At 57.2% G+C, this 11556-nt stretch overlaps 1 protein-coding gene across 1 annotated transcript; it reads right to left on the bottom strand.

Annotated features, from left to right (window-relative positions):
* Positions 1-420: 420 nt before the first annotated feature.
* Positions 421-10304, bottom strand: Draxin (dorsal inhibitory axon guidance protein). Its single transcript, XM_027947517.2, has 6 exons — positions 9887-10304; positions 7720-7910; positions 5117-5228; positions 4648-4734; positions 3625-3714; positions 421-533 (listed from the first exon to the last, which is right to left on the bottom strand). The coding sequence occupies exons 1-6, from the start codon at positions 10302-10304 to the stop codon at positions 421-423; spliced, it is 1011 nt and encodes a 336-aa protein (XP_027803318.2).
* Between the last annotated feature and the right edge of the window lie 1252 nt (positions 10305-11556).

The following is an 11556-nucleotide window of genomic DNA, read 5'->3' as shown; positions in this document are numbered from 1 at the left end:
ACGGAAGAGAGTTCCAGCTTCATCTCCTGCCTGGGGAGTCCTAGGTCTGTTTCATTCTCCAAAACCTCGGTGTGAACTCGAGGCGCCTGCAGTGCTGCTGACGGACAGTAGAGGGCACTCTCGACGTGGCCATCGCGGAGAGCCGGATGCGCGGGCTGAGCGGCCGCGTGGGTGGGCTGGGCAGGTGCAGGTCGCGTGGGTGGGCTGGGCAGGTGCAGATGGCCCGCGGTTTGTCACCTGGGAGGGGGCAGCTAGGGGGCCCAGCGATCCCCTCTGGGACTGAGTGTCCTGAGCCTGCAACTGCAGCCTTCGCCATCTGGTCCCCCACTTGATGTCGCACTGCTAGTTACAAATTGCCCGGCTTCTCCAAACCTCCGGACTCCGTCCCCTGGCCACTGGGGAGGCGCCTCCCTCAGGCCGCTAGACATTGATGAAGGATCCCTGGTCGCCGTTGGCGGTCTCGGGCTCCACGCAGCGCCCCTTCCTCCGCGTGACCTTGCGGTTCCGGTGGAATTTGGCGTAGCAGCGCAGCCCTGCGCGAAGGGAGGCAAAGGTCAGGCCTCTGACCCACCTGTCCCCTCCCCTGGTTGGCCCTGCACCCCTGATCTCTCCTTCCTTCTTCTTCGGCCCTGCAGCCCATCCGCACTGCGCCTGCATGAGCTTCAAAGAGAGACTTGGGAGCAGGGCAGGGTGGCTCACCACCTGTAATCCCAGCAGCTCAGGAGGCTGAGGCAGGAGGATGGCGAGTTCAAGGCCAGCCTCAGCAAACGCGAGGCGCAAAGCAACTCAGCGAGACCCTGTCTCTAAATAAAAAATACAGAATAGGGCTGGAGATGTGGCCCAGTGGTCAAATGCCCTGAGTTCAGTCCCTGGTACACCCCCCCACCCCCCAGGGCTGGAGGTGTAGATCAGTGACAGAGCACTGCTGCCCCTGGGTTCCCTCCCCAGCACGGCAGAAAACAGAACAGAACAAAACAAAAGAGGGAGATCCAGCTTCAGGGGGGTGGGAGTGTGGGTGGGGGATTAACAGATGATGGAGCACAGGGGATGATTAAGGCGGTGAACATACTCCCCCCACACCATAATGGTGGATACATGTCATGCGTTGGGCAAAGCCCACAGATTGTACCATACAATGGCCCTCAAGTAAACTGTGGGCTCTAATAATAACCTAAGCGTCCTGGTTTATCCATTGTAAGAAATGTACCACGCCACACAAAATGCTGTTAGGGAAAATTGCATGCAGGGGAGAAAAGGGTTTAGGAGAACTCTTACACACCCTGCGATTTTTCTGTAAACCTACAACTGCTCTAAAAATAAAGGTGACAATTTAAAAATTGGGAGAAAAATTTTATTTAAAAATATATACTTAAAAAAATTTATACACACACACACACAGTCTAGGGATCGAACCCAGGGCCTCTCTCATGCTAAGTCTGCACTGTACTTGCCTATAAATTCTCCCGTGGCTTCCACTGTACCTAAAATGAAATCTAGGCTTCATATGTTGGCTTATAAGGTCCTCCAGGACCTGGACCCTGCCCACCTGTGGGATGCCTTCACCTCCCACCCTCCTGGCCCAGGTGTGGTTACCTACACCTGTAATCCCAGTGGCTTAGAAGGCTGAAGCAGAGGATTGCAAGTTCAACAACAGCCTCAATAATGTAGCAAGGCTCTAAGCAAACCAGTGAGACCATTTCTAAATAAAAAATAACAAGGGCTGGGGATGTGGCTCAGTGGTTAAGTGCCCCTGGGTTTAATCCCCAGTAAAAAACAACAACAACAAACCCACCGCCCACCCAGCACTCAATGCCTCCAGGCCGGACCCTAAGGCATCATTGTCCTTGGTCGCTGTTCTAGCCCAGCCCTGGTGAGGGGCCCTGAGTGCTCACATTGGTCTCAATCTCAGAGGTCAGACCAGCATACACCCCAAGCTAAAACCTGCCCGTAACTTCCAAATTACAAACAAAACAAAATCCAAACAAGGTCAAGGTCCTGGGTGATCCTTCTGGAAGCTTCTCTCCCCTCCCTTTGCCACCTTCGCCAGGGTCACCATGTGACACACCAAGCCGTTCCTTTCCTTACGCTCTATCCCTTGCCTGGAACCGTCCTCCCGCTCCCCCACTTTCGGGCAGCTGGCTGCACTACCTGGCGCCGCTCCAGGACTGAGCGCACGGGGCTCTGGGAACCCCTTCTCTGGGCCCTTTTCTCCACAGCCTCTGACTTTCCAAAGACGTCTTATCTGTGGATTGGCTTTCTGTCTGCGAGCTAATCCATGGGCACAGACTCTGCGGTTCTTTCCCTGCCAGATCTGCAGGGTCCAGCATCCGACACCCAGGAGGTGCTCAAATCGACTTCTCACCTGACCACATGAATGGTCAGAACCCAATAGCTTTATCGCTTCCCCAGCAGATAATTTTTTTAAGATAACGTGAGCAAAATTGGGCTCAGGTATCTCAGGTTCATAGAGGGACTGAGTCCAAATTCTCTCACATAAGAGGGGGCAATGCAGATTGGATATTAAATGGTACTGGGAAATTATTGTTCAATTGTGGTATTTTGGTTTTAAGAGGGTATTTATCTCCTGCCCCTGCCCTCTGGTACTGGGAATTGAACCACTGAGTTACATCCCCATCCATCCATTTATTTATTTATTTACTTACTTACTTTTGAGACAGGGTCTCCCTAAGTTGCTTAGAGCCTCATTAAGTTGCTGAGGCTCGCCTCAAAATTGTAATCCTCCTGCCTCAGCCTCCTAAATGGCAGGAATTACAGGTGTGCACACAGCACTGGGCATGAGGGTTCTTATCCTTTTGGGATATGTACCAAAATATTTCTGAAATATCTGTATGCTTTCATGAGTTGCTTCAAAATCATATTGGACCAGGGAAGTAGGTTGGGGAGAGACAGCACAGATCGCTGTAAGTTAGTAATTATTGAAGCCCAGAGAAGGGAAATGGGGGTTCATGCTAAGATTCTGGCTACTTTAGTATATATTTGAAAAATTTCAGAATAACAAATTGGAAGTACTGTTTTTTCCTTCTTTTTACTTTCAGCTGTGCTGGAGATGGAAGCCAGGGCTTTGCACATGCTGGGCAAATGCTCTAGCTGGGCTGCCTCCCCAGCCCTCCCCTACTCTTCGAAATGTGTAAGTTTGGAGAAGGGCTTTTTTTGTGAAGTGGGGAACGTGACAGCTGCTCCCCTCTGGGGCTGGTTGTGAGGATCTCTGGAGAGAAAGCACAGAACCTGGTCTCCTGGGTGTGTGTGCACGGGAGAGGTGGGAGCCTGGAGGGATGAACCCGGCATCCTTCCCTGGACAGGTGTGGGGAAACCCACCCAACCTGGTTATCTATGGGGAGGCCTCCCCGGGAGAGGACTGTTGGGTCTCCTCCTCCTCCGGCCCCTGATGTGGACAGCAGCCAGCCATTTCAGGAGGTGGGGAAGCAGACCTGGGAACCCCCACCCCCACCCCCCGGGGAACCCAGACTCAGCGAGTTCGTAGACGGGCGGCTCACGTGCGCAGCTCACGTCTGTTCTCGCTCCTGCCCGCCGTGGCCAGGACATCTTGCCTGCTCACTGCAGACCAGCCTTGGGAAGGAGGCCTGTGACGAGGACGGGACTCACCTTCCACACACATGCAGTCGTCAAAGCATTTGTTGTTGAGGCCGCGGTTGTGGGGGGTGCAGAGATGCTCCCGCAGGTCACAGCAGGTCCCTGCCACACAGCAAGAGCACGCGGTCAGCCGGGCAGAGCAGCCCCTCCCGGCTGCCCAGCTCACAGTCCCCCTGGACGGGACATCCATCATCACGGTGGCAGACCGTGCCCCGGCAGTGTGGGCCATCTGGTGCACAGGGCTGCCCGGCTGGAACCACCGATGGACGTCAAGGCTGAGGTCCCTGGAGGTGGAGGGCAGAGACCCCAGCTGCCCCCATGGGCGCCTGATTGATTATGGGAAGCGGGAAGGTGGTGTGGGGTCACCTCCCCAGGAGAGCGGGGGGAACAGCTGGGGGCTGCCGGTGTGGAGTCAGCTCTGAGCAGTGAGGGGCCTCGGGGACCAGTGACAACCAGACTGGGAGACCGAAGCCCCAGGTGTCTGGAGGATCGCCCCAGACAGGCCAAGACCTGGTCTGCAGCCAGCTGCCCAGGATTGCCCAGGGGACAGGCACAAGCTGGGGCCTGTCTTTGTGCCCAAGAGCAAACAGTGGCTTGGGGAGGAAGCGGGCTGTGAGGGCGTGGTGGCCTGGCACCATGCCCAGCGGCTGGTTTGGTCGCTGTTTTGCAGAATACCCTGGCCACTGGTGGAACTGTCCAGAGGTGCGCCCCTCCAGGCTCTCCCCAGGCAATTGGGTTCAGTGGCAATGACTGATGGCCTCCACCTGTGTGACCTTAGGCCAGACACAGCCTCTCTGAGGCCCAGCTGCCTCGCCGGAAATCTGAGGAGGACAGTGACCCTCTCTTTGGGTTGCAGTGAGTAAAGGGTTAGATGAATTGATTTATGATAGAGACTCTACAGATGGACATTGGTGGCTTTCGTTGACATTATTTATCGTCTGCAAAGGGACAGGGAGCCTCTGACCTTGCTCGTGTGCCTGGGAACCCCTGGACCACCTGGTTTCCTCCCAGCCCAGAGCCTGGACCCCGGGGTACCTGGCAGGCAGTCCTGGTGATGGTCACAGGGCTGCCCTTGGGCTGGCGATGTTCCGTTGCTGTCTCTGGACAGACCCCAGTGCTTCTCTGGGAACACAGAGGCAGGGTGTCAGAAGCTGAGGCCCCAAAAGAGCAGAAAGGGCAGGAGTCACTGTGCTGTGCCACTGCCCCTGCGGGGTGGCTCGGACAAGAGCCATCCTCTCTGTGCCTCGGTGTTTCTTCTCTAAACTGGGCCAACAGTAGTTCGGACCCCACGGGTCACCCTCCCCTCCCGCTGACACCCGGGCAGCATTTGGCATGTAGGGACACTTACCGGAATTCTCCATCTCGGTCAGCTAAGGCTTAGGCAGATCCACCCACCACCCACCACCCACGTTGCACATCAGCAGATCAGACGGGGCTCACTGACCCAGCAGGTGGCGGTGGAGGGGAGCCCGGGCCTGGCGCAGGGTGCGGAAGGCGACCATACCTTTCTTCTTGGTAGAGGGCCAGACTTCGGGTTTTAAGTCTTCATAATCTGTCCAGTCGAACAAGGCCATGTCCAGCGTGGGCATCACCTCCCCGTCAGACCTGGGCTGTGACTATAGAAGACGGATGGAGGGGACCCTAAAGCTCCCCACAGATAGGGCAGGAATGTGGGGTCTCGAAGCCAGAGGACAAAGGAGAGGCTACGCAGAGGCCACTTCTGCTGGGCAGCTGGGCAGCCCGACTCCCAGCCGAGGACACCAGGGCAGCTGTCCGAGGCTCCTGCTCAGCATCTGGGTGAGCTGCCCACGGGGCCCTTTGAGCAGGGCGCTGACCCCGGCTGGGCTGAAGGAGCTCCTGCTTGCTCAGGGGTCTTTCTTTCTCTTTCTTTTGGGGGTGCCAGGGATTGAACTCAGGGGCACTCGACCACTGAGCCCCATCCCCAGCCCTGTTTTGTATTTTATTTAGAGACGGGGTCTCACTGAGTTGCTTAGCACCTCGCTTTTGCTGAGGCTGGCTTTGAACTTGCGATCCTCCTGCCTCCTGAGCCGCTGGGATTACAGGCGTGTGCCCCTGTGCCCGGCGTGAAGAAGTCCAGCCGCTCCCTTCTCTGTCCTTTCCTCTCCTCAGCTCCCTGAGGCACTGTGGTGGCCAGGGACGAGGACTCTGTCCCACTCAAAGCTCCCATTACTGTCCTCAAAACTACTGAAGACCAGAGACTATGACTGACTCTGCACAGGGTCACTGCACACAGTAGGACTCAGGCAATAACTGTATTTCCAGAGCTGGGTTCTCGACTGGTGGTCTTCAAGGGACCTCCAATGACATAGCTAACCATGGACTCCCTAGCTTTCTTCAGAATATCAGAAGGTACAGGACCCAAAAGAGGACAAGAAAAATCTAAGTCCCTCTTCGATCATAGCAGACCCATTCCAAGGCCACCCTGGTAATGCTGAAGCCTGTACAGAGCTCTTCCTGTGCCTACCCGCCAGTGGTGGACTGTGATTTGTAGACTGGGCACAGGTGGACATCAACGACAACTAGTAATGAAACAATCATAGCGATATACTATACTGAAATTATATGGCTTTTCTTTCTCTCTCAAAATATCTTACTGCACGGCACACTCTTCCTTTGTGTGACAGGCGAGAGGATACTGAATGAAGTGCTTTACAGCTTGTATTCATCATCTCTGAATTGCCAGCAGCCCTGTTCTTGTGCTTTGGGGCCATTATTAAGTAAACTAAGAGTAACTCGAACACAGGGACTGCTGTACCACTACGATCAATCTGATGCTAACTAGTAGACAGCTGTAAAGACACTAACGGGGAGGTAGCATATACAGCATGGACACGGTGTATCTGATAAGGGAACGATTCACGTCTTGGAGGAGACTAAGTGAGATTTCATCTTGCTACTCCAGACAGCAAAACCTATGAATTGAGTTGGGCACAGTGGTGCACACCTGTAATCCCAGAGACTCAGAGGGTAAGGCAGGAGGATCACAAGTTCAAGGCCAGCCTTAGCAATTTAGCAAGATCCTTAGCAATTAGGGAGACCCTATCTAAAAATAAATAAATAAAGTCTGGGGATGTAGTTCAGAGGTAAAGCAGCCCTGGGTTCAATCCCCAGGCCCCCCCACCAAAAAACCCTATGAATTATTTATTTCTGGAATTTTCTATTAATGTTCTTGGACTATGATGGAAGTAGACTACAATAAGGGGGAATGACTGTACTGACAAAATATCTACTTTTATTCACTATTTCTTATACAATATATAAAATAAATTATGTATACTATGGATCCTTTCAAATAGTTTTATCTAAAAAAAAAAAAAAAACTCAAAGCTACCATAGACGACAAGAGTGGCTGGGTTCACTCCTACATGCCCTCCTGGTACTGCCACTGGGTGGCACTTTTACTGTGTTTTCTGGGTTGGTTTCCTGTCTTTCTCAAGAATCAGAAAGAGCTGGGCGCGGTGGTGCACACCTATAATCCCAGCAGCTCAGGAGGCTGAGGCTGGAGGATTGCGAGTTCAAAGCCAGCCTCAGCAACCGTGAGGCACTAAGCAACTCAGTGAGACCCTGTCTCTAAATAAAATATAAAATAGGGCTGGGAATGGGGCTCTGTGGTCGAGTGCCCCTGAGTTCTATCCCTGGTACCAAACAAAAACCCAGCCAAACAAACAACAATAACAACAAAAAAACACAAAGAGTCGGGAAGAGGTGGGTGGAACTGCGGCCTTGCTAGTTGGTACCGGTCAGAGGACATGGTGTTCACAGCTATTGTGACTGTTCTCTGTCCTCTTCTGGACTCTAAAGCTCTTTCCTAAGGGCCTGGCCGCTCTGTGCACAGAGGCTAGTGTGCTAGGCTGCACTGCTTCCTTCCCCAGATGGCCCCAAGCCCACCTGGCAGGCGTGCCCTTCCCCAGGATGGAGGGGCGGCTGGGCCGGGGCTGGACTGCACTGGCATCTGGAGACCAGGTGTCCACCTGGGCCTGGGGCCCCCCAGCACCCTCCTGCCAGGCCTCGGTGCCCCTTCGTGTACTGAGAGGGGTTCCCGTGACAAGATCTGAAGTTCCAGCTCCGGGGTCTTGGGCACCTTACCTGGGGCCTCAGCGAGGTGACAGGCAGGATGAGGGACTCTTCGGTGGCAGGTGCTGCCTCCAGGGTGGTTAGGAAGAGCATGGTGGGCGCCAGGCTGGTGGAGGACTCCTCGGGGGCAGCAGCCAGGGAGGGGTCTTCAGAGAGATCCGCCCTCCTCCTCAGGGAGCTGGGGCCTTGGACCAAGGCGCGGCCTGGGACCCAGGGCAGAGGCAGAGGGCTTTACCTGCCGCCACCTGGGTCAGCAGACGGTACAACCTACCTCTTCTGCTGCAAACCAGGGGCAGCAGGGACCAAGGGACAGCCTGGTTCAGCCACCATCGGGTAGCATGCCCCCAGGGGAGCTCAGTGGGGCAGGGGTGAGGGCGGGGCGGGGGCATGGTGGGATTCACCATGGAGGCCTTTGGGAAGGCTGGGAGGTGAGCACCGCAGCCTGCCACACACTTGGTGCTTCTTATGTGCTGAAATTAGTCACCACCCTATTTATTGAGCACCTACTCTCCTGGATCCCAGAGGAGCCACTTCAGAAGTACTAGTTCATAGTTCATCTAACCATTGCAGCAGCTCTGGGATGTGGGTGCTCCTACAGCCCTATTTATAGAGGTGGAAATTGAAGCACAGAGATGTTAGGTAACTTGCCTAAGGACTCACAGCTCATTAGTAGCCTTGAACCCAGGCTCATCTGAGTGCAAAGTCAATGCATTTAACACTGATATCACCTGCCAAGCCCCACGGATGTGGGGTGGTTTGAGTGGGAGGGCGAGAGTGCAGGGCCACAGGGGGCTCATCGATGGTAGGACCTGAAGAGAGGCTGGAGGGCCGGGCTTTGTCCTTGCCTCTTTTGCTGAGGCAAGACTTGGCGGTGAGTTCAGCTGGGTCCATTGGGGTCCCCCCCACCCTGAAGAAATGAAGCTCGGGAGTAGATGGGGTCTTGGGAACCATTCACTTTTGCAGCCTCACGCAGGTGACCGCTGGGGAAGGGGGCGGAAAGTCAGGCTGGGGTACTTGTTTGGGTTCTGTGTCCTGTGGGGCTCAGGAGACCTGGCAGGGCAGAGAGCCCCGCTGGCTGCAGCGGAGCCCCGGCTCCCTGCCTTCCTTCCTAAGACCTCCCACCCCTTCCCGTCTGTGGCACGCAGAGGCAGTGTCCCCTAGAGACAGTCTGTCACTTAGAGACCTGGAAGCTGAGCTTGCCTGTGGGGGCCCAGGGCTGGGGAGAGGGGGGCCTCCTGGTCTGTCAGCCAGGTTTGTCCAGAGACCAATGTACCCAGCGGGGAGGCTGGGCCCAGGGCCCGGGGCTGACGCTCCTGTGTGTAGGGAACGTGGGGAAGTCAAGGAAGGTGGGGGAGGAGGCCCTGCCACACTCAGGACAGATGCAGGAGGGACAGGGATGGGCCATCCCCCTGCGTCAGCGTCCTGAGTAGCTGGGGTCCCAGGGGCACACCTCGGTGCCGCTAAACCTTCTGCCTACATCTTTTCACAGTGCCAGGAAGCTACTTGTGTCCAGGTCGGAGGACACAGGTTAAGGGACCTGAAGGTTGACTAGCAGTGACTGCTGGTGGCTCCCAACACCTGCGTTCTAGGCACTCTTAGAGCAGAGCTCTGAATCCACCCGGGGGGTGAAGGGGCCGCCCTCCTCACTGTGCAGAGAGGAAACTGAGGCACAGACCAGGAACTCGGCCAGGGCCACAGACTAGTGAGGGTGGAGCCAGGACCTGATCTCGGACAGACCTGGGGTCAGAGCCTGCGCTCTCGGCCCTCACTCTATTCCAGAGTGGATTGAAGGTGTGCTTGGAGGGTGCCGAACTATTCCATCTCTACTCAGGACTTGGAGTAATAGATTTAGGTCAAATAAAAGGTAGAACTTCCTGACTTAAGAAGATGATCTATGGGGGAGACTGATCCTCTATTGCTACCTATCCCCCTCGGTGTCCCCCCACCTCCTCTCCCTTCCTCCTCTTCTTACTGGACCCTGACTTTAGTGGGCCTCTCTCCTCTCTCCTGGGTGCCACTGCCTGCCCGCTTTGGGGCTTCTGGCTCATCTCTCAGGGACTCCTGCAGTGTCGCCCCTCTGGCCTCCCTCTCCTGGCCTGGCCTGGGCCTTCGGATCTGAGCCCTGGCCCTGCCCCTCCCGCGGGTCCCCAGGTCCCCTCCCCGCGCAGGTCTCGGCTACCTCGGTGCAGCTCCGGCCTGTCCCGGCGTCTCTTGTGCTTCCTGCTGCGTTTCTTCACCCTCTCCCACCCTGGGGACCTGGGCTCCTTGTCCGAGGAGGGCACGGCCAGCCTCGGGACCAGGTCCTTGTCCAGCAGCAGCCCCCCAGCCCCTGGCAGCCTAGAGGCCTGCCTGGAGGTGGTGCCCCCCGCCCCCTCCTGGGCCCGGCCAGGCGTGCCCGGGCCCCGCTCCTTCTTGCCCGGGCCCCGGCGGCGGTGGTGGCTGGCCTGCGGTGTCCACGGGGCAGGGAAGTCCAGGAGGTTCTCAGGCAGGCTCCGGGCAGGCGTTCCGGGTGCAAGGGACTCTGCCAGGCTGGGCTGCAGGAGCACGGGGAGGACCAGGAACAGCAGGGGGGCGCTGCGGAGGGCGGGCCCCGCCATGGCTCCTCCCTGCAAGAAGAGCAGGGCTCTCTGGGTGGCTCCTCCTGGGGCCCTTCCCAGGTCCCCGCAACCTGCACCCGGCTTCCCAGGCCAGCCCAGCTCCCGGGGGACGTTTGTCCAAGCCTGGAGACGCTTTTAGTTGTCAAAGCTGGGGATGCTCATGGCGCCCGGGGTGGGCCAGGGACGCTCTAAACTGCCTCCAGTGCATGAGGTGGCACAGATTTGATCACTGAAGCCGTGTCCAGGTTCCAGACTGGACCAGATGCCTTTCTCGGCCCTTTGCCGAATCCCCTGGAGCAGCGCCAGCCCCTCGGGGCTCAGAAGCACACCTCTGGTCCCTGGGACTTGACTCGGAGCCTACATACGTCCAAAGGGACAGACGGAGAGCGCAGGGGCCCGCGGGGTTGCCCTGGGGCTCTGTGTGGACCAGTGTGGCCCCGTCCTCTCAGCTGCTCTCTGAAATGGCTCCTGTTATTTCCCCCATTTTTCTGAAGCAGCAATTAAGGCACAGAGAGGGTAGGGGACCCTTCGTAAGTGGCCTTTCTCCTGTGCTCCTGAGCCTCTGTGGCTGTCCCGGGTCAGCTCAGCTCTGCCCTGGCCCCTGTTCTTTGCCTTCCACCTTGAGCTCTGAGGTCCCTGGGGGTTCTGACCCTGAGGGGATTTGGGATGGCTTCGTAGACTTGGCTCTGACCCCTGCAGTGCGGAGTGACTGACCCCACCTGTGCGCCCGCCCCCTCCCCCCAGAAGCAGAGCCGCCTGGGGTCTCAGGACCCTCCCTCCATGCTGAGGAGGAGCTGACCCTCGGTGGGTCCCAGGACATCCCTGCTAAGGCGAGAAGGCCTGCAGCTGGGGGGCCGTGGGGTGTCTGTGGGCTCCGGAGACGCCCCACCTCCCCCCCATCCGGCGGGGCTCTGCAGATCAGTAGCTGATGGGATTTTTCCGCCGCCCCCGTATTCCATCAGGCTCCCACAGGTGCTGACGCTGCGGCTTCTTTGTGATTTGTAGCCACATAATGGCCCAGGGCTGAGGGAAGGCTGGTGGCCTGTAATGATCCTGTCCCCAGAATCCCTCCTCCAGCGGGCTCAGCGCCTGTGGCCCCAACCCCACCCCAGCCAGCTCCCGCCCACCTGAGGGAGGGCAGCACCCGGGGCTGCCACCGCCCCCGAAGCCCTGACCAGGCTGCCCACCCCCTGGCTGGCACCTCCTCCCAGACTCACTCTCTGTGCTCTCTGCCATCCCTGCCCAACGAGTC

The sequence above is a fragment of the Marmota flaviventris genome, chromosome 10 (genome assembly GCF_047511675.1).
Source record: "Marmota flaviventris isolate mMarFla1 chromosome 10, mMarFla1.hap1, whole genome shotgun sequence".
NCBI lineage: Eukaryota > Metazoa > Chordata > Mammalia > Rodentia > Sciuridae > Marmota > Marmota flaviventris.
Note: the sequence above shows the minus strand (reverse complement) of the source record. Positions and strands in the feature narration are given on the sequence as shown.